At 59.8% G+C, this 21,859-nt stretch overlaps 1 protein-coding gene across 1 annotated transcript in view; it reads right to left on the bottom strand.

Annotated features, from left to right (window-relative positions):
- SND1 (staphylococcal nuclease and tudor domain containing 1) overlaps positions 1-21,859 on the bottom strand; it is a 501,059-nt gene that overhangs the window by 15,923 nt on the left and 463,277 nt on the right. Inside the window, exon 17 of the mRNA XM_077837914.1 lies at positions 8,284-8,472. Coding sequence (XP_077694040.1) covers positions 8,284-8,472 — 189 coding nt within the window. The remainder of the gene's footprint in view (positions 1-8,283; positions 8,473-21,859) is intronic.

The raw sequence follows: 21,859 nt of genomic DNA, 5'->3' as shown, positions 1-21,859 counted from the left end.
CAGCTGTGGCGGCAGGGGCAGCCCGAAGGGCAGCCGAACAGCTGCTGTACATGGCTGCGTGAGGCAGCTTGGTACCAGGGGGCCTGGCCAGTCTGTCACCGCTAGGAAGGAGCTGGGGTCGGGGGCTCAGTACAAACACAGTCTGCCCCTGACAAGAGCCAAGGCGCTGGCAATATGGGACCCAGCCCTAGACAATGCCCATGGCTGGCACAGCCATGCACCGCTGCTGGCGCCGGGGGGGCCTTGTGCTCACAGCACCAGCCACACCCATCGCCAATCCCTCCGGCACCATGCCGGCTGTAACCATGGCTCTGCAGAGGGGGCTCTGCGACACGCGATCCCGCTGGGAGGTGATGGAGAGGGCTCTCCAGGGCACGCTGCCAAATGCAGACTCCAGCCTTGGCACATGGGGCTATGCCAGCCCAACGCAGGGTCTTACGGTGCTTACCGAGGGCCAGAACCCTGGGCTCCTTTGGGGGGAGCCGCACCATGGGATGGGAATGCCGAGCCAGCACTGCAGTCCTATGGTTGGGGAGGAGACCCCCCCCAGCACAACCACGGGGGACGTTGTAGCCCATGGGAATGCACTTGCCAAGCTCAGCCCAGCCCCGGGGAGCACAGGCTTCTGGGGACAAACACCCACTCGTGGAGCCCCTGGGTAGCCACGTCAGAGGCTGGAATGGCTCAAGCTGGGCCTGGATTCTCGGCAGTCCAAGCCGGAACGGAAAGGGGCCAGTGTCGAAGGAGAAGACCGAAAGGCACTGGGGGCAATTGGAGCTGAGACGGTAGCCGGACAGAGCCCGGGTGCTGCCGGGACTCCAGTGCGGCTGGAACAGAGTCCCTGGGCTGAGCACAGTGCCGGACTGGCCTGGGCGGGCAGGCCTTCCGCTGGCGTACAATGGCAGGGCTCCACCAGCTGAGGATCTGGCCTGGACGATTTGGGGATTTGATTTACCTGGATTCTCAGTGCCTGTGCCGGGGCTGGTGGGACTCGGACTGCCCCTGAAGGCGGCTCTCCTCCCAGGGACAGGGCGGAGCGATGCGGGATGCCCACCCCAGGCCGACACAGATTGACATGAGCGCTGGCTAGACTCTGCTCTGCCCCTGCCGTGCTTGGGCACTGCACCTCGAGCTGCTCCTTGTCTGGATCCTGGCCAGCCTGTAACCCAGCAGAGAGGCCCCTAGGCCGGGGCTGCAGCGAGCGGAAGGCAGCAGGGAACAGGACAGCCCTCTAGGATCATCCGGTCTGGAGGCCAGCACAGGGCTGCTCCCCCCACACATGCTCCAGCCTTTTGCCTTGTTACAAAGTGTCCCGGGCATTGGGGCTTCCCAGCCCCTGGGGAGATGATGCCCAAGCCCGGAGCGTCTCGCTGCCACGGGGTTTGCTGGTATCCAGGCTAAATCAACCGTCTCCGCTCTCACCTCCTGCTCCTTTTGCAAATCACTGCTGCCGTCAGTCACCAGTGGCACATTTAGCTGGGTGGCACTGGTGTGTGCTGCCCGGCGCTGCCAGCCCAGAGGGGCCGGGGTCTGCCCGCAGCAAGCACCCAGGCAAGGGGGCAGAGACCGAGCAGGCCCGGCCCTCCCCGGCCAGGGGAGCAGCTCACTCTGCTGGGCACTGTTCAGCATCTCTCCGCCTGCCCCAGCCAAGGCTGCGGGAGCCTGGAGCCGGGGTGCAGACAATGGTGGCTGCAGGGACCCCGCAAAGGGACAGAGATCAAGCATAGGGAACACGTAGCACCATGGAGAGAAGAGAAGCCGCAGGCGGCGAGCCCAGGGCAGGGACACAGCGTGCAGGATTCACTCGTTTGCTTTCTGACAAGTGAACTCCCAGCACATGTGAGGTCTGCCAGCCTCTCCAGTGGGCTGGGAACCGGGGGGGCAGCCGGACAATGCTGGGGACCAGGGGGCACTCAGGAGGCAGCAGCCTCTGCCCGCTCCCCAAGCTGGGCTAGGGAGTGGTGGCACTCTGGGTAACCCATGCGATCCTACAGCAGCTAGCCTGTGCTGTGGGTCACTTGATCTCAAGCTCAGCTCTCACACATGAGGGGATAAAGGGGGACTTAGGCGCGCTGGCCCCTGCTTATCAGAGTACGCACACTGTCATGTGAGCTCCCCGCATGCTCCCCCAGCTGCTGAATCAGCCCTGGATGTAATTAATGAAAGAATTAAGTGGACTGCTGGCTGGATCCCCAGGGGCCCTGCATGCTGCTTGCAAAGCACTCCCAACAGAGCACATTCAATTAAGCCTAGAAGACGGCTAGCTGGCTCCACGCACCACGGGGGCTTCCCTTGAACGCGGGAGGCTCGCTGCCCACTCCCTGAACCCCGGCGCGGGCTGGGTGTTCTGCAGAGGGGGCGTTTCGGAGGGGTTGAAGCTATGTACGTAGATGTCACTTTCCCCTTCCCATCAGCACCAGAATCTCGTCCGGTGCGTCCCGCCGTCACAAGGCAGGCACTTGGGGATCCAAGCGAGCCATGGGATGTTCCTCTCTCCGTTCACAGAACACCCTCCTCCACCCCGATCAGCCCTTTTCAGCTCCCGGCTGTGGATCGTTCCGTGCCTGGCAGACCTAGACGGTGCGTGCTGTGAGTGGCCTTCGCGTCCGTAGGGCACGGCATGGCTCGGGAGAGCGTGCGTATGCAGCCCACCTGACTGGGCAGCTTTTGAGCCTGCCTGCTTGTTTGCGGCATGAATAGTGCCTTGGCAGCGCAGCGCATTCCCTCAATCTCTGGCTCAGACAGCTGCCCGCTTGGTGGGGTTCATGAAACCCCGCCTGCTTGCTCCCAGCGGTAGCTGGTAAGTGACGAGGTTAGTTTAGGCCAAACTACATGGAATTCATTCACCCCCCATGAGCCCTGCAGTACAGGCCACGCGGTACCCTGCGGAGGCCTGACGCTGGACTAGATGGGCCAATGGTCTAAAAGCAGTAGACGAGGTGGGGACTCCAGACCTGACCTGGGACAAACAAGTGACCTACTTTAAGCGTTAGGACTGTTTGGAAGATCCCTGTGGTTCACATCTCATGGCTGCCCTGTCCCCCCTTCCCCTAACACGCCCCTCTCTGCTTATGAACTAAACCAACACCAAACTCACTTGGCCAGGCGCTCTGCCCTCTTGGGCTCCCCCTCCGGCTCTGTTCCAGCCGCTGTCTCCCACCTTCACCTGCCAATACCCACAATGGCGGATGGTATTTAAAACCTCAAGCCACGCAGCTCTGTTCACTGGAACGCCAGCCAACCCCTGCAAGACAGTGTGCCCAGCTGGGCTGCTTTGCCGCCCGCTGCCTGAGCTCTGGATGTCCTTGTTACCCAATACCCACACGCTCCTTGAGTCCTGCTCGGCTCCCAGCCTCCCAACATCTTGCAACACTGAGTTCCTGTCACGGAGTCCCCGGGCGCTGCTCTGGAGCTGCTCCCCATGAAGCCAGGCAGGACTCTGGGGAAGTCTCCTCTCTGGGAGCAGACTGTCTGCAGGACACACAGCTCACCCGGCTTCCACCTTCCTGGGTCTGACCTCGGAGCATTCAGCCTCCTCTGCCCCTCCGTGCGCTTCCCACAGCGAGTCCGCTCAGGCAGGGCTCCTGGGGAAGCCAGAGGGTCCTGCCCCCCAACTCCGCAGTCAGACGGGACTCTCAGCCAGCCAGTTAAACAGAGGTTTATTAGACGACAAGGAACATGGTCTAACACAGAGCTTGTAGGTACAGAGAACAGGACCCCTCAGCTGGGTCCATTTTGGGGGGCAGTGAGCCAGACAACCCCGTCTGCACTTCACTCCATGTCCCAGCCAGCCCCAAACTGACTCCCCCTCCAGCCCCTCCTCCTCTGGGCTTTGTCCCTTTCCCTGGCCAGGATGTCACCGGATCCCTTTGTTCTCCAACCCTTCAGCTTTCACCTTGCAGGGGGTGGGGGGGAGGGACCAAGCCACCAGTTGCCAGGAAACAGGGTGTCGGCCATTCTCTGTGTCCAGACTCCTGCACACACCTGCCCTCTAGGGCTCTGCAGTGATCATACACCCTTACCCCACCACCTAGATAATTAAGAACTGCATAGGGAAAACTGAGGCACCCCCACACTATTCAGAGGAAACATTAAGAATAGTCCCACTTCGTCACATCTCTCCCCCCTTCGAGACCAAACTGAGCGGGGTCACTTTAGCCAGTGACCTGGGGAAGTTCGAAGCCACCAACGTTCCCATGGACGCCCCAGCATCTCTCCCATTCCTTGGTGGGAGTTACACCAGGCCCTTCCAGTTTCATGCCCTCCCTTAGGTCACGGGTGGTCGATAGCACTCGCAGGCCGCATGTGGGAAGGTTTATGCGGCCCGTGCCCTTTGGCCACCCCAAAACCCCAGGGGGTCAAACTGGGATTGGGTCTTCTCCCCAACAAGCTGGCCAAACACAGCCACTTGGTTAGAGGACTGTTTAACTTTCTTAACAGCTTTCACTCCATCTGAGACCTTCTCAAAGCTATCCACACTGGATCCTTCAACAGGACAGTCAGTGGATCCATTCACAACAGAAAATTTCTGGCCGTTAGGAACTGAAACTTTCTGGATTAAATCACTTTCACACCCTTCAGTGGCAGTAAACTGCTTGCAAAGACTCCATGAGGATTCCTTTCCCTAGGGCTTTTCTATGCAACAATTCACCCCTCACAGAAATTCTGCTCTTACCCTCTTTACCTAGGGCGTGCTCTAGAGGAACACTTTCCTGAGCAACAACAGACTCTTTCTGGGTCTCACTTACATCCACAATTACCTATGGCCCATCAGGCGGATTCCTACACAATCCCCTTTCAGGCAAATTTACAGACTTCCGAGATAAAAGGTCAGAAGCATTCTCCTTCCCTTTGCCACACACAAGTTCAGGAATCTTTTCCTTCTTGCTACAGGTTACCACACCCTCAGTAGGTAACACAATCAAATCCCCTTCATGCTCTCCTTGTGCCCTGGCTAGGATCTCACCCTGATCAGACAGAGTTGCGACGCCCTTTCCCAGCCACACACTAGCAACAGGCAAAATACAAGCACCAGAATTGTCTGCTTAGCTTTAAAAGCCTAATAAGTGCTGCGTGTACTAAGCCACAAGGGCACCTCCACACCATTCAGAGGAAACATTAAGAACAGTCCTGCTTCGTCACAGTTCCACAGGCTAACTCGGCTCAACTCTGAAGGTGCCGCTGTCCGTTTCGCTCCACACCCCCTTGCTCTTGTCCGACAACACACAGGGCCGGGAATCCCTGATCTCACCCATCCCATTCAGCATTTCCTGCGTCTCTAGGGCGTCCCCTCTCGTTCCCCGCCGCCCAGGAGAGCTGGGAGGCATCCGGCAGGACCAGGTCACCTGGCTGACCCTGGCTGCGGGGCTCCTGGGGGCTGGGAGAGCAGCACGGGACTCCGGACAGTGCTGGCGTGTTAATATGTTTTAATGGGTTGATTTTTCCCACTCGTTGCCTCTGACAGAAATTCAGAGTGATGGGGCCTGTCAGGCAGGTAGCAGCAAGACAAGAGGGTTATAAAACAATTAATTGCCGAATAAACCCCTGCTTTAGTTGTTGTGTTCACACCGGCTGACACCGGCGACTGGCTCGGGCTGCTCTCACGCTGGGCCGTGGCTGGTGGCTCACGCGCAGGCTGCTATGCCGGAAACCTCCTCTGACCCGGGAGACTCCCTGGCGCTCCGGGCACGAGCTGTGCCAAACACAGCAGCCGTGCTCCAGAGCGCGGCCAGTTCGGGCCGCAGCCTCGCCGTGCAAGGAGGCGTGCAGGGACTCGGGTCGCGTGCAGCACCCCCAGCTTGCCTGCACGCCAGGGAAGGGCATTTCCCTGCCCCACGGCCCTGGCCCGCCCTCCCGCTGGGACATGGGGGGCTGGGCCCTCCCCTTGCACGCTGATGGGCTGGCCAAGGACTAAACCCAGATGCTCTTCCACTGTTAGTTGCGGCCCCACTGGAGCCTGCCCCATGGTGCTTATAGGACCCCACCCCGCACACAGCCAAACTCGGGAGGCTCCCAGGCAGTTGCTGCCCCACAGACGCATGTTTCAGAGCTACCTGACAGCCCATGTGGGGCTGCATGGGGCCCAGTGGGGCAGCAACGCCCCCACACCGCCCCGCTGGGACGGCTCCGCCAGGGCAGGGGGCGGAGCAGCAGAGAGCACCCGCTTGGATCCGGGGCTGCAGCAGACGTCAATGCAGGAACCGGCCATATCCCCTGACTGGCCCGGCGGGGTGAAGGAGCTTGGCGCCGGGATGGACCCGCCAGGCCACTGGATCACCCCGGCCGAGATTCCGCTGGGGCTTCCGGAGCGGCGCCGGGGCTGGATGGCGCCTGGGAAGGGGCTGGGGGTGGCGTGGGGGCGGCGTAGGATCTCCAGCTGGGGCCACACGGGACCATCCCAATGCCCCGGCAGATCAATTCCAAACCACTGGTGGTGTTTGGGCATCAACGGCAGGACCCGACTGGTTTGGGGGGAGTGAGGGCCACATGGAGCCCCTGGTGTCTGGTCAGCAGAGCCCCAGCCTCCGGCACGGCAAATTCTCTACAGATCCCAGCAGAACCGCACCCCTTCCAGCACCCCCCCCCATCTCATCTCTCGCCACCTCCCAATACAGCTTAAACACGCCGACACCTGGGGGGTAGGTAGGAAAGGAAGGCATTGGAGGGGCACATGGAGCCCCTGGCATGGGGGAGGGGAGGAATGGGGGCAGGGAAGGAATGGGGTGTGATGAAGTGGGACTGTTCTTAATGTTCCCTCTGAATACTGTAGAGATGCCTCAGTTTCCCCTAAGCATTTCTTAAATCTCTAGGTGGTGGGATAAGGGGGTGTAATGGTTGCAGAGCAAAGGGCCAGGGTACATAAATGGCTGACACTCTGTCTCCTGGCAACTGATGGCCTGGGCCCTTCCCCCCTGCAAGGTGAGAGCTAAAGGGTTGGAGAACAAAAGAATCAGGTGCCCTCAAGGGACAAAGCCCAGAGGAGGAGGGGATGGAGGGAGTTTCAGTTTGGGGCTGGCTGGAGACATGGAGTGAAGGGCAGACGTGGTTGTCTGGCTCACTGCCCCCCAAAATGGACCCAGCTGAGGGGTCCTGTTCTCTGCACCTGCAAGCTCTGTGTTAGACCATGTTCCTGTCGTCTAATAAACCTTCTGTTTTACTGGCTGGCTGAGAGTCACGTCTGACTGCAGAGTTGGGGGGCAGGACCCTTTGGCTTCCCCAGGACCCCGCCTGGGCGGACTTGCTGTGGGAAGCACACAGAGGGGCAGAGGATGCTGAATGCTCCGAGGTCAGACCCAGGAAGGTGGAAGCTGTGTGAGCTGTGTGTCCTGCACCCGAGTGCTATCTGGCTTCGTAGGGGGCAGTTCCAGAGCATCACCTGGGGACTCCGTGACGTGGGGGGCACACAGAGCCCCTGACATGGGGGAAGGGAGGGTGCACAGGGAGTTTGGGGGCGGAGAGAGGGGTACAAAGCACCCTGGTGACTGCACTGAGCTCAGCCGCCAGGAGCAGCGGAGGGAGTGACGCCCCAGTTCGTCACCCCAGCCCAAGGGGAGTCAGGTGTGGGGAGAGGTGGTGACCTGGCCTACCCAGAGAGGCAGCGCCGGAGCTGGGAACAGAACCTAGGAGCCTTGAGTGCCTCACTACAACCCTAGGCCCCGCTCCCTCCCAGAGCCATCTGCCTGCTCACACCCTAGCACCTGTCCCGCTAAGAAGGCACCACGCTGGGAGCAAAGGAGGTTTCCCCGGCTAGACCCTCTGGTGACCTCTTGCCTTGCCGCTGCGTGGTGGAGCTGGGGGCACAACCGGGATCTCCAGGGATGCAGGGACCCCTCACCAGGCCCGCGTGTTGTGCATGTCCTGTCCCTATTGCTGGCCAGGGGCCGCCCCAGGGCAGAGGGCAAGGGGCTGCCTTCCCCAGGGGGACAAGGCAGCAGCAGCTTGCCCACGTCAGCTGGTTGAGGCAAACCCCAGGCTGCCCTCTAGTGCCCCCCGGGCAGGCCCCAGAAGGCCGTGGCGGTGCAGCCGAGCGGGATCCCACCCCAGGCCAGGCGAGTGGGTATTGCTGGGCTGGGACCCATGCTGGCATGTTCCCAGCGCCCTCCCCCGCTCAGCAATCCGCAGGCGGGCAGTGCCAGCCGCCTGGTCTCCAGGAGTCGGAGGGAGGGATGTAGGGTAAGAAGCTGGGAGGACAGCTGGGGGGCTGGGCTGGGGGACGCAGCGGGAGAGGCCCAGGCAGGGAAGGGACCACGCCCCCTCTCCCGCGGGACAGCCCCCGTCTCTTACCTTCTCCTTCTTCTGCTTGGCGGCCTCCTCCGCGGCCAGCAGGGCCTTGTAGTAGGAGCTGCGCTCGGCCGTGAAGTGCACCTTGGAGAGCGCGTGCTCCACCAGGGCCACCGACAGGTTCGCCCCCTCGATGTGCAGCCAGCCAATGAAGTTCCCGGCCTTGTCCATGCCCTCCACTTCCACCTCCACCTGCGGGCACAGACGGGCAGGCCGGTCAGCGTGCGGCCAGGGAGAGCACAGGGAGGGGCGGGGCCGGCGGGCACAGAGCCGGCGGGCAGGGGGAGCGGGGGGGGAGCAGGAGGGGAGGGGAGGGATGGGGCCAGCGGGCACAGAGCCGAGTGGCAGGAGGACAAGGAGGGACAAGAGGAGCATGGACGGGGGGGCTGGGGGAGTGTGGGGGGGCAGGGCCAGGGGAAGCACACCCCCAGCTGCAGCTCAGCCACTGGGGCTTCGCAGCCGCTCCCGCCCGAGGGCTCGCGTCGACCGCTTGGGAAGGAAAGCCTCTGCCCCACGGACAGCCACGTTCCAGGAAATTCTAAATCACGGGGCTCTGCGCTCAGCCCCACGCTGCCTCTGGGGCCGGCGTGGCTCAGCAAAGCGATCAGCGCCGACCCAGGCACCAAGCAGACAGCCGGGGGGACACCAGGGGCTGGCAAGGCACCCGTCACTGGCACCGCCTGGACGCTAGGCCAAAGTGTTCCCAACAGAGGGCCCAAAACGGCTGTCTAGGCCCCTGCTCTGGCACCAGGCTGAGCAGCCATGAGGGTCGGGGAGGGGAGACGAGTGTCTCCAAACACAGCCCCTGCCCGCCCCCCCTCAGTCCCAGCCGGCCGAGACCCAAGGGGCGGAGCAGCTGCCGGGGCTGGCCTGGCGCACGAATCGGCGGGGCAGGCGGGCTGCTCGGGGACGAAAGACATGCCCTTCCCTCGAACGCTGCGTAAGTCCCCACCCGCAGAGAGCCAACAGTGGGGGGAGGGGCTGGCGCCGGGCCAGCGGGGGGAGACGCAGGGCCCCCCTACTGGAGCACCCCCAAACTCTATGCTGGCTCCCACAGCACCCTGCCCACCAGAAGGGAGGCTTCCAAGGCCCTGCCGTCAGATGCTGCCACCGGCCCCTGCCCGCAACACCACGGGACCATGTGGGAGTTTTTCTATGTTTAGAAGCCGCTGCGTGCCTCAGTTTACCTCTACGTGTTGCAGGACTCCCTGGGGGGTCGGGGAAGGATTAAGTTCGCTCTCAGGGCAGACTAGGAGACACAGGTGTGTCTGTGGCGCCTAGCTGGCCGAGTGCCCTAAATGGGTCATTAAAAGGCCTGGCCAAGGCCGGCCCATATCAAGGGAAAATCCCAGAAGATCAACCACCAGGCCTGGACACCTGGCGAGCAAGGCCTCAAAGGGACGGGGATTTCTCCACCACCCTGCAGGGAAGCTGGGCACAGACCCCAGCTCGAGTACAAAGGCAGGAGAGAGGGGATGAGCCTGGGAATGAAGGAAAGAGCCAGAGAGAGGGGGCCTGAACCTGGGAGTCACCACAGCTTGGCTGGGCTCTGGGCTGAGCAGAAGAGCCTCAAAGGCCCCTAGGCCGTGTCCCGTTGGCTAATACACCCGGCTGTCCTGATCCCGCTGCGTCAGCCTCCCTGCAAATGCGGCTGAGTGCACAGCGACCGGTACCGTGGCCTTGTCTCTCCCAGGGCCCATCTCGGCAGGACTCGCCCAGCGGAGCGGAGCGGGAGGCTGGAGCCCCGGGTTCAGTCTCAGGTAGTGGTGAGGCCACGTGACCTACCCTGGAGGAGGAGTGAGACCCCGGGGGGCTGGCACATTACAGAGGTTCTGCCCAAAGACTGGTCCAAAGCTGGGGGCCCAGCACCGGTCCAGTGGCTCCGTGACACACGGGGCAGCTTTGGCTGAGAACGGAGCCATTGCTAAGGGATTGTCTACACAGGGATATTCAGGAAAGTAAATCCGCATGAACTAAAGGTGTGATTCAAATCGGGTCAGTTAAGTCGTATTAACCCCATGTGTTTCAGAGTAACAGCCGTGTTAGTCTGTATCCGCAAAAAGAAAAGGAGGACTTGTGGCACCTTAGAGACTAACACATTTATTTGAGCATGAGCTTTCGTGAGCTACAGCTCACTACATTGGATGCATCCCCATGTGGATGTTCTTTATTCAGACTTAAAATGGCCTAAATTCAGTTTACTTCATTCACCCGCTGGCGCCCCACCCTGCTCTCCTCCCAGACAGCTGCTCCCGCACTGCACCCACTCCCCTCCCCCAGCCATGGGGCGCACAAGCCTTTAATCGACTCGTCTTTGCTTCGCTGAGTCACTTCCCTGGTGCCTCCTCCCCTGCACGGAGCTCTTGGCCTCCGAGATCCAGGAGCCAGGGCTTGAAGCTCCCGCGCGCACCTTACTCAAGTGCTAGCAGATGGTGGTGCCCCATCCATGGGCAGCTGGCCCCCTCTGGGTTAAGGGGGCTGGAGAAATCTCACCAGGCCGCACTGCCGCTGGGCACCTGCCAGCCCAAAGCCCTTCCCAGCAGCAGCCGCACGCCCGCACCCTGTCTCCAGCTGACCCTGCAGGATGTGGTTCCCCACGTCGGGGCGTGGCCGGGGCACCATGGCACGTGCTCAGACGCTTGCAAACAGTGCAATGGGCCCCGGGGACCCCACGTAGCTGGTGGCTGGCGCTTCGTGCAGCACTGCTCCCAGTGTTGTGATCCCAGGGCCTCGCAACAGCAGCAGCCGGGGGGGCCCTGGCAGGCCGCCCACCCCCCGCTGACCTGGCTAGCGCCAGCGTCGCTTGGGAGATCTGATGAGCTAGCTAAATGACGCGGAATAGCCGCGAGCATCAGAGAGAGTGGGAAGAGAGCTCAGCCAGCAGTCGAGCGCGCAGCCCCGAGAGCGAGGCCCCGGGCACACTGCACCAGGGCCCTCTTCTCCTGCCAGTGCAGCACCACAAAGCTTCCCGCCCATCTGAGCTCCCCTTGTAAACACGGGAGACGCCAGCAAAGAGCAGCCCTTACGATACGGCACTGGCCTCAGGGAGGCAACAGAAGTAAGCTTCAGCGCGCACAGTCCGCGCGGGGACGGCCGCAGATGCGGGTCTGTTCGGAAGCCTGGCACGGTTTGCTTGCTCACCCTGATCTACCGCACAAGAGAGCTATGAGAATGGGAATGACACGTAGCTTTCAGCGCTGCAAGGTACAATTACGGTTTGCCATGCAGACGGACTTCCCGCCCGGTGCAATGCCATGTTAATCGATCACTCTCGCCGCTCTGCACAACCGCAGAGTGCCCGCACCCCGCAGTAGGGGTGCCTGACACCCAGGCTCAGACACGGCGCCCGCCTCTGGGCGGAGCCCGTGCGTCAGAACCCCTGCTAAAGTCACTGCCTTTCTTGGCAGCTTCCTGCTCCGGAGATCACCAGCTGTGGGCAGCTGCCATCAGTGGCACAGATAGGACGGGCGATACCAGCTGCAGACTGGCGTGAACGCTGCTCAGAGGGTCTGGCTGGGATGGAGGCGGTGACAGTGAATGGGTCACAAGCTGCTCCTGGCTCCCACAGTGATGGGAGATCCCCCCCGTCCCAGCGCCTCACTGCTAATACCCACGTTCTGCCCTGACACTCAGTCCCCTTGCCCAGAGAACGCCTTGCGCTGCCTTGCAGCTCCTGACCCAGGCAGGTCGGGGCCTCCTGCCCTGCCTGCATCCCCCTAGCACCCCCTTCCTGCAGCGTTGCATGGGCATAGGATGGCAGCTCCCCTGCGCCAGCCTCTCGGCCAGCGGTGCAGCGCTGGTGGACAGGTGACAGCGGCAGGGCCGTGCGTGGGACCTCAGTGCGGGCACCTGCCCTGTGACATATACTCCATATTCTTGATGAAAATATGCTGTGGTAGGAATAGGACATTAAGATACGATCTCTGCAAGACAACTCTTGCGAGGGGTCACTGGGAAGGGTCTGATTTACTGCATGTGATTACCCAGCGTGCGCCTGTATTGTTTGTGTATCCGAAGGTAGGAATACTGACCATCGATCTGTATTTCAACTACGCTTCTTCGGGTGACACCCCCTGCTAACACGGCAGGTACAGCAATGGAAAAGCCCAACAGGGCCAGGGCCGACGGCCCATCAGCAAGAGACAGTGGGCTTGTAAAAGAGCTTAGTCTTCCTGCGAAGGTGTGGGTCAGCCTGGGAACAAGGCTCCAGGGGCCCTACAGAGGCATGTGACCATGTCACCTCAGAGAATCATAGGCTATCCAGGCTGGAAGGGACCTCAGGAGGTCATCTAGTCCAACCCCCTGCTCAAAGCAGGACCAATCCCCAATTTTTGCCCCAGATCCCTACATGGCCCCCTCAAGGCTTGAACTCAGAACCCAGGGTTGCAACCACATACCACTCAACAGAATCACTAACCCAGGAACCTATCCTTGCAACAAAGCCCGTTGCCAACTGTGCCCACATATCTATTCGGGGGACACCATCACAGGGCCTAATAACATCAGCCACACTATCAGAGGCTCGTTCACCTGCACATCCACCAATGTGATTTATGCCATCCTGTGCCAGCAATGCCCCTCTGCCATGTACACTGGGCAAACTGGACAGTCTCTATGTAAAAGAATAAATGGACACAAATCAGACATCAATTATAACATTCAAAAACCAGTCGGAGAACACTTCAATCTCTCTGGTCACGCGATTACAGACATGAAAGTTGCGATATTACAACAGAAAAACTTCAAAACCAGACTCCAGCGAGAGACTGCTGAATTGGAATTCATTTGCAAATTGGATACAATTAACTTAGGCTTGAATAGAGACTGGGAGTGGCTAAATCATTATGCAAGATAATCTATTTCCCCTTGTTTTTTCCTACCCCCCCACTGTTCCTCAGACGTTCTTGTTAAACCCTGGATTTGTGCTGGAAATGGCCCACCTTGATTATCATACACATTGTAAGGAAAGTGATCACTTTAGATAAGCTATTACCAGCAAGAGAGTGGGGTGGGGGGAGAGAAAACCTTTTGAAGTGATAAACACCCATTTTTTCATGGTCTGTGTGTATAAAAACATCCTCACTGCATTTTCCACTTTATGCATCCGATGAAGTGAGCTGTAGCTCACGAAAGCTTATGCTCAAATAGATTTGTTAGTCTCTAAGGTGCCACAAGTCCTCCTTTTCTTTTTGGGAATACAGACTAACACGGCTGCTACTCTGAAACCTGCCAAATCACTGAGTTATCCCCCCCCCCCCCGAGTACTGGAACCCATCCTGAATTCTGTACTTTTCCACAAGAAGCTGGGGGGGGGGGTGTCGAACTGGGAGACCAAGGACTCCCGCCTTATGCAGATCCTATTTAAGGGGAGGGAGGGAGGTAATCCTGTCGTCAGTTCTCCCCTGCTGCCCTACCCAAGATGACTGCAGGGAAACAACTGAGGGCTTGTCTACACAGGCAATTTACAGCGCTGCAACTGCCTCGCTCAGGGGTGTGAAAAGACACCCCCCGCGTGCAGCAAGTTTCAGGGCTGTAAAGCGCCGGCGTAGCCAGTGCCCGGCGCTGGGAGCTGCGCCCCTCGTGACGGTGGGGTCTGCAGAGAGCTGAGAGAGCTCCGTCCCAGCGCTGCGACCACACAAGCCACACTGAAGTGCGGCCATGACAGCACTTTAGCGTTGTCAGAGTAGGCGAGCCCTAAGACTGAACTGGGGGAAAGAACTGGACCCAGGCTGGGGGGCCGAGGGGGGCGACTGGCAGAGCACGGGGGCCGGGGACAGGCAGAATGCAGGGGCCGAGGGGAGTGACTGGTTGAGCGTGGGGGGATGGGGACAGGCAGAATGCAGGGACTGGGGGCAACTGGCAGGACGTGGGGGCCGAGGGGGGCCACGGGGGACTGGCAGAATGCCGGGGCAACTGGCAGAACATGGGGGCAGAGGGGGACGACGGGGAACTGGGGGACAAGTGGAATGGGGGATGGGGACAGGCAGAATGCAGGGGCCGGGGGGAGGATGGACTGGTGGAGCATGGGGGCCGAGGGGGGTGACTGGTGGAATTGGGGACAGGCAGAACACAGGCTGCTCACGCTCTCCCATCCCCAGAGCAGGTGACTGCATTCGGGGGGAGCGATGTGACAGATCACCCCCTTCCCCTGGGTCTCTGAGTAAATTCAAGCTGGACAGATGCCCAGAGGAACGTCCCCTCCTGCGCTCAGTGCTTGCTTTCTTACCTACTGCTGAGTCACGACATGGCCAGCACCGCGGCCTTCTATTGGACAAGTTCAGAACCACTTGCGTACGGGCCATAGGTCCTATATGCTAACAGCTGCTGGGGAGCTCACATGGTCAGAGCTGTTGCTTTGAGAGCAGAGGGGGCTGGGTCCTAACCCTGCTATTGCTGGGGGGTCCTGGGCCAGCCCAGGGGAGAACTGGAGTATTGTGGTCGTTTGCCAAGGAGCTAATACCCCGCGTGCGCGGTCACCTCTCGCACACAGAACAAGCTGGCGCCTCAAGCGATGCCAGTCTCCAGGCCAATAGACGCTCGCTCAGGACAGTGCCTGGACCAGCCACGGTCTGCGGGGACCCCGAGAGGGGCTCACGAACCAGGGAGGGCTGCGGCACTGGCATTGAGAAGGCGTTTTGGAGCAGGACAGAGCCATTCACCGCCCAGTGGTCTCAGCATCGGTGCTGGAACCAGGGGGCCTGCCACACCCCCGGTTTGAAGTGGTTTCCATCATATCCAGGCTTTACCGTTTGGTTCAATGGCTCTCAGCACCCCCACTATTCAAAGTGTTCCAGCTCCCCAGGGTCCCTGCAGGCAACACCCCAGCGTGGTCAGGTGAAGGCTGAGTGCCGCAGGCCACTCCCCATATCAGAACGGAGATCGCTTGCACGCCCCATGGCTGCCCCCCACTGCAGAGCTCATCTGGGCCTGGTGCATGGACGACAGCCCCCGCCCATTTCGGCAGCAGTCCCCCTGCGCGCCAGCCGCTGCCCGGTCGCTCTGGATCCGCGGAGAGGAGCCTGGGAGTGCTGGCTGCAAGAGCTGCTGTTAAATATGCAGGGTCCCTCCCTCCCGCAATTATCATGCCACAAGGCTCTCAAAAGGGAACCGTAGATCGGGGAAATGACACTCAAAGCAGCACAACTGATAAAAATTAGGTGTTCTATTCAGACAGCTGCACTGGCTGCCATGGCAACCAAAGTTCAACCGATGGAGTGCCCTGCACCTCGCTGTGTCCTCCAGCAAAGCCCACCCAGAGGCACATGGGCAGGGGAGCAAGGCCGTCATGCTAAGCAGGCAGCAGGGCCCCCATGTCCGGAGCTCGCCTTGGGCTGGCAAAATAGGGGGCACTTTAGGGGCACTGCTAACACTCGGCCTAGGCACAAGGGAATCCTCCAAGATCAACCCTGCATCACAACCCACAAGGCCTTCCAATGCCCATGCTTCAGGGCTCCTGGCTGATCCCCAGGCTGGGTCAGGAGGAGACTCGCCCCAGGCTACTGTACCCACCACCACTAAGGCTGCTTCTCTGCCACGGCACAGGGCACTGGAGGGAAACGTACGCACCAGCCCTGCTGCCGCAGGGGCCAGGCACGTCCCCGGCACACACGTCCCCGGCTGATGGGCGGTTTTGCACTCAGCGTTAGTGGAGCCGGGGCCCCAAGGCAGACAGAGGTTGAGAGTGGAGCAGGGTGGCACTCAGACACCCTGGCCTGGTGCTGACCCTCTCTGGCTATCGTGCCACCCTTGGCTCTCCCCACAGCGTCCTCCCTGCAGCCCTTGGTCCAGGCGATCACGGGCTGAGCTCAGATCTCTGCCTCCTGCATTCACCTCTCCAGGCTGGACCAATGCCCTTTTTCATGCACATTAAGATACACCCTATACAAATCCTACAGCCGGCCACCACACTGCAGTTTCATGGCGTGACGCTGGGGGCCAGCTCATGCCAGGGTCCCCGGGCCTCAGCTGAACACCGCCAGCTCCGTAGCTGGAACCCGTCTGGCTCAGCTGTGTGTTCGGATCGTTAGAACAGGTGTTAGCGTTACAGGAATGTGCTCAGTGTTCAGGCTTTACTGGATGCTTGAGAGTCGCTGCCGGCATGAACCTCGCTCAGAGCATCTGTGTCCCGTATTGTACGGTAACATTTGAGAGCCTCTGTGGCTGTAAACCACCAGCCAGGAGAGAGACAGTAACTCGTGGGAAGGGCTGAGCTCCAAGAAGGGGTCATGCCCTTGCCCAACAGGAACAGTCCAGCCACACCAGACAGACCACTGGGGGACGCTGCAGCTGGAACGTCCCTAGGTACGGTCAACGAGAGGACACCAGACTTGTTATTCTGCCTGCTTCCAGCAGCTCAGCTTTGCAGCCCAAAGCACGTTGAGAGAAGAGACTAAAACCCCTAAGGAGCAGGAAAACGTGGTTCCTCTTCTGTAACTTGTTCTTCGAGATGTGTTGCATGCACCCATTACCCTGGAGGTGTGTGGGCGCCTCGTGCACAGTTGTTGGAGAACCTTCTTCCCCTCTGTGGCACCCATCGGGGTGGCCTCTGCTGTCTGATGCCACCACACGCGGGGAGCAGAGCTGCCTCTGACCCCCTCAGCTCCTTCGCCCCAGACAGACTCCAACAGAGAGGGGAAGGCAGCGGGGCGTGCAAGGGACACGTGCTGAACATCTCGAAGCAGCACGGTTACAGAATGGTAGGGAACCGTTTCGTCTTCATGTGCTTGCACAGGGTCCATTCCACTGCGGGCGAGTCCCAAGCGGACCAACCCAGAGGAAGGCTTGGAGTCTGAAGAGTGACAACCCGTCTGAAACTGGCCTTGTCTGTGGGCTGGCAGGGAATGGCATCAGGAGAACCAGAGGTGTGGACTGATGACCAAACTGCTGCTTTGCAAATGTGTAAGATCAGCACTTATAGAACCACAGGGTTAGACGGGATCTCCAGGGTCAGCTGGGCTAACCCCCCACCAAAGTGCAGGATCTGTTGTGTCTAAACCACCCAGGACAGATGGCTCCAGCCTCCTTTGGAAAACCTCCAGGGAAGGAGCTTCCCCATTCTCCCGAGGTGTCTGTTCCATCGTCCTGCTGCTCTGACAGTTAGGAAGTTTTTCCTGAGATTTAATCTCAATCTGCTCTGCTGGAGTTTGAACCGATCGCCCCTTGTCCTGACCTGACCTCTGTGGCAAGAGATCAGCTTTTCTCCATCTTTTTGTGGCAGCGTTTCACGTATCTGAAGATCGCTATCACCTCCCCTCTTCATCTCCTCTTTTCTGAGCTGAACATACTCCGTTCCTTCAGCCTTGGCACCCACGGCTGGCGTTCCCTCCCTTTGAGCACTTGAACCAAAGAGCCACTAACATTGCCTGGGCTCTAGTGGAACGGGCCGATGCTCCAGCTGGCAGGGCTGTATTAGCCACCAGGCAGCACAAACAGCTGCCCGAAGAGACAGGAGCTTCTCTGAGTGGAAACTGGATCAGCCCTTAGCCCTGTCTGCAACTGCCACGAAGTGGGTGGGGATCTAAGGGTTTGGCACACTCCACGGAGGAAGCTAAAGCCATTCTCACACCCCAATGAACCAAGTCTCTCTTCATCTCGCTGTGCAGGGGGGCTGGGAAGAACGTCGGGAGAGGGTGGAAAGAAACATCATCCTCCTGGAAAACCCTCTCGGGAGGCTCTGCCACTCCCCCACCCTCTGGCTGCGGGGATGGCCACCAGAAATGCTACCTTCACAGAGAGCCAGCGGCAAGGGGTTCCGTGGGCGAATCCTAGTCACTTGGCTAGCCCCACGTTCAAATCCCGAGGTGTGTGCTCTGGGGACCGAATGGAGCAGTGCTTCCATTTAGCCAGATTAGTGCCCCTAGTTGAGAGTTTTCTCCTATTGAGATGCATTTCCTGGACCCCGAGAACAGGCTCTCTCCAAAGGCGACAGCCACGAAGCAGCCACACCGTCACAAGGAGGGCTCAGAGGCTGGGGCGGAGCAGGTGGCCACAGTCCTGAGAAATCCCATTTGGATCCCGCCAGAGAGCGGAGACTTGACTGAAAGGTCAGTAGGGTCGAGGTCCCGCCGGTGCTACAAGAATGAGACCAGCACGGTCTTGTTTGACTTTGACCAAGGCTTGGGGCAGGAGGGGAACCGGGGGAAGGCGTACAGGAGTCAGTCTCTCCAGGGTAGCAGAGATACATGTGTCAGGCAGCCTGGGCTGAGACTACCCCAGGAACAGAATCCAGGGCGTTTTCGGTTGGACATGGCTGCAAACAGGTCCACTTGGGGAGTCCCCCAGCGCCAAGGGTGGATCTGGTGATGGCCGGGTGATCGGAAAGCTCTGTGGATGCGTTCTGGGAGGTATGCAGCCCTGAGATGAATCGAGCTGGTTATGGACAAGTCCCAGAGGCAAATTGCCTCCTGCTGTCTACGTAGACGAGCCGCAGAGCAGCCGGTTCAAACGGACAGGCTCTTTCCTGCAATGGGTGGAGGAAGGCCGAACAGGCGAGTCCCACAGCTCTTAACTCCCTGACATTGACACGAGCCGAGATCCTGAGGCGATTGGAGACCCACAGGAGCCCCCCAAGCCAGAGCTGCTGCATCTGTGACTAGCGGGAGGGTTGGTGGCACGGGATAACAGGGACCCCCCTGGACTTTCCATCCACCAATCCAGAGAGGAGAAAACTGCCCCGGCACTTGAACCAGCTTGTCCAAATGGGGCCGAGTCGGGCGCGTGCCAACACTGACCATGCCCGCAGCTCACTGACGTGCGGCCCGGTGAGCTGAACACCTGGAGCCACATGAGCCAGGAGGCCGAGGCAGGCCCGTGCCGCGGGGAGAGGATGCGCCCCCAGTCGCAGCACAAGGCCCTGTAGCATGTCCAACGGCCAAACTCCGTTCTCGGTCCAGGCTGCAGAACTGGTTTGTCCCCATTTCCCAGGTGCCCCAGTGCGTTGAATGTGGACACGACGGCAGAGACGCTGGAGGACACCTGAGCCTCGCATTGACCTCTGCTCAGTCTGGGCACGGGAACAAAGAGTGGGAATTAGGGAACGGACATCCTACCCTCGACCAGCGCATCAGAGCGGCTGTCTGGACCAGGGAGCTGATGCTGTCTCCTGTAACTCCTGCCCTCTGGAGGCCTCCCTGCCTCTCTGCCCGGCTGAGCAAGTAGCCCAGGGAGCCTGGCAGCCTCGGCACTAACATGGTTCCCTTAATGAGACAATTAACATAGGCCAGCCTATCATTCCGGGCTAACTCTCTGCACCACCAGGATCCAGTCTGGAGAACTGGCGACCGGTCAGCTGCAGCAGCCACATGGCAGAACCTGGCGAGAGTCTCGAGGTGCCGCCCCTCCCTTGGTCTGCCAGCTGATGCATCTGCTCTGCAGCACCCTGCTGGGCAAGACCTTGGGTGCCCCATACAGACCCCAGCAGCATGGCAGGACAGGCAGGCTGTACCCAGAGGGATACTGGCAAATTGGCAGGGGTGCAGAGATGGGACAAGAACGGCCTGGGGAGAGCAGTGTGTGGGGAACGAGCAACAGATGCCACTTGGCTACGGGAGGAGTAAGCTGCGATCACGAGCGTCAGAGAGACAGCTGTATTCAAAGCCGGGAGGGAAGGGAGCCCGCATGAGGAGAGTATGAGATTGCTCGGGCCACTGGGGTGCCACTCGCCAGGTCTCATCAGGAAAATTTACACTGACTATCCGAGGAGATTCTGAGCCGCGGGATGCGCCAGGCTGGGAAATCTTCTCCCCAGGGATGGGGCGGGAGCCCCACTGCTTGGGCCGTTTACAATGGGACCGGGCTCAGCCCAAGCAGACGCTCCTACACCAGCTGATCCCCGCATCTCCAAGGCCTGGGCTGAGGGGAGCACGGGCACGGCTGGGTTTGGGCTGGCGTTACCCAGCAAAGGCACCGTGGTCTCACACAGCAGCGAGCTGCACCGTGAACTCACAGGCACCATCAGGTTTTGGAAGCGAGGAGCTTTTAAATCCCCGAGGGGATTTGAAGGCAGCTGCCCCGAGCAGATGTCGCCCCTGCCTCTGCAGACAGAGCACTCCAGCTGACATGCACCGGGGGCACTTGTAGGGAGGAGGAAATAATTTCAAGGCAGCAAACTGCTCCTCCATGACCCTGCGTGAGCCACCTGCTGGTGCCAGGGCAGAGGGTGTTGGCAAGCTGTCTGGCAGTGGCTCAAAGTGCAGGTACACCAGTCTCGGGGCAGGCTGTCAGGTCCAGGGCACACACCTGACTGGCTGTGAGTTCTAGACTTACATTTCACCAACTAGTCTCCCAGTGTGAACTCCTCAGGCCTCGTAACAACCTGGAGCCACTCACAGTCCCTTTGGGCATGCCGCTCTGCCTTGCCACCCAGGTGAGCCTGTGACGATGTGAGGCAGCAGGGAGGGGGGAGTGTTGACCTGGGAATGTGCCCTGGGGATGGGAGACCTGAGAGCCTGTCACCTGAGCCAGAAGGGGGAGGGGGAGGTGACACCTCTGCCAGGAATGTGGACGGAGGCTGCAGCAGGGAACCTGCTGGGGGAGTTTAGTTTCAGTTTGGGGCTGGGTGGAGGAACACAAGGAACCCCAGGGCTGGGGTCTAAGCTCCCTGCTCCCCCAGAAGGACTTGACTGAGGGGTCCTGGGTGTACCCACAAGCTCTGTTTTGGACTGTATTCCTGTTGTCCAATAAACCTTCTGTTTTACTGGCTGGCTGAGAGTCTCAGTGAATCCCAGGAAGAGGGGTGCAGGGCCTGGACTCCCCCACACTCCGTGACAGAGCCTGCCTCCCTCTCAGCAATAGTCAGGTTACTGCCAGTCCCAAGGGACCAGTCTCTTACCTCTGGTCAACTGAACTTTAGATCTCACCCCAGAGACAACGCGTATAGCCAGTCCTGCAATCACCTATCTAACTACGAAAAGGAAAGCAGAGAGCTATTTACAAGGTTAAAGTAAGTGATGCACACCAATGAGTTACAGCCTTAAGTTTTGAAAGACACTAGAAGCATCTATACTAAGCAAGCTCTCTATGTCCTTTAGGGTTAACCCAGGCCAAGCACTGGGGATTTCTTGCTTATCCCAGGAAAACCTTGCCCCTCAGACTCCAAGCAGCAACGAGACCCAGTTCCTCCTGGTCTGGGGTTTTTATTCCCTTCCCTGCTTCTGCTCTGAGCTGCAAACTCAGCTGACAGGAGGATTTCACCTGCATGACTCATCTCCACTGGGCACAGGGTGAATAACAAAGTCTTTTGTCCTCATTAATGTCCCAAACTCGTGCGCCTGGTGTCCATGGGCCATCCTTGCCAGGCAGCCGTCCCACCTCCTGCTGGAAAGCAGTATGTCCCACTAGCTAATGGCTCTCTCCTGGCAGGTGATTTACAGAGGCTCACAACACAAAACACTCCGATGTGCCCGTACAATATGGGACACAGATGTTATCTGGGAGATTCACGCCGGCAGCCACTCAAGCATGCCATAAATTCTAAGCACCGAACATGTTCTCATATCTCCAGTCTCCGCGTTACCGACCCTCACACCCAGCTCTGGGGCTGTCAGTGGCCAGCTGAGAGATGGGGACCTTGGCATGAGCT

Source organism: Eretmochelys imbricata, chromosome 1, assembly GCF_965152235.1.
Source record: "Eretmochelys imbricata isolate rEreImb1 chromosome 1, rEreImb1.hap1, whole genome shotgun sequence".
Classification (NCBI taxonomy): domain Eukaryota; kingdom Metazoa; phylum Chordata; order Testudines; family Cheloniidae; genus Eretmochelys; species Eretmochelys imbricata.
This window is presented reverse-complemented; position numbering and strand designations above follow the sequence as displayed.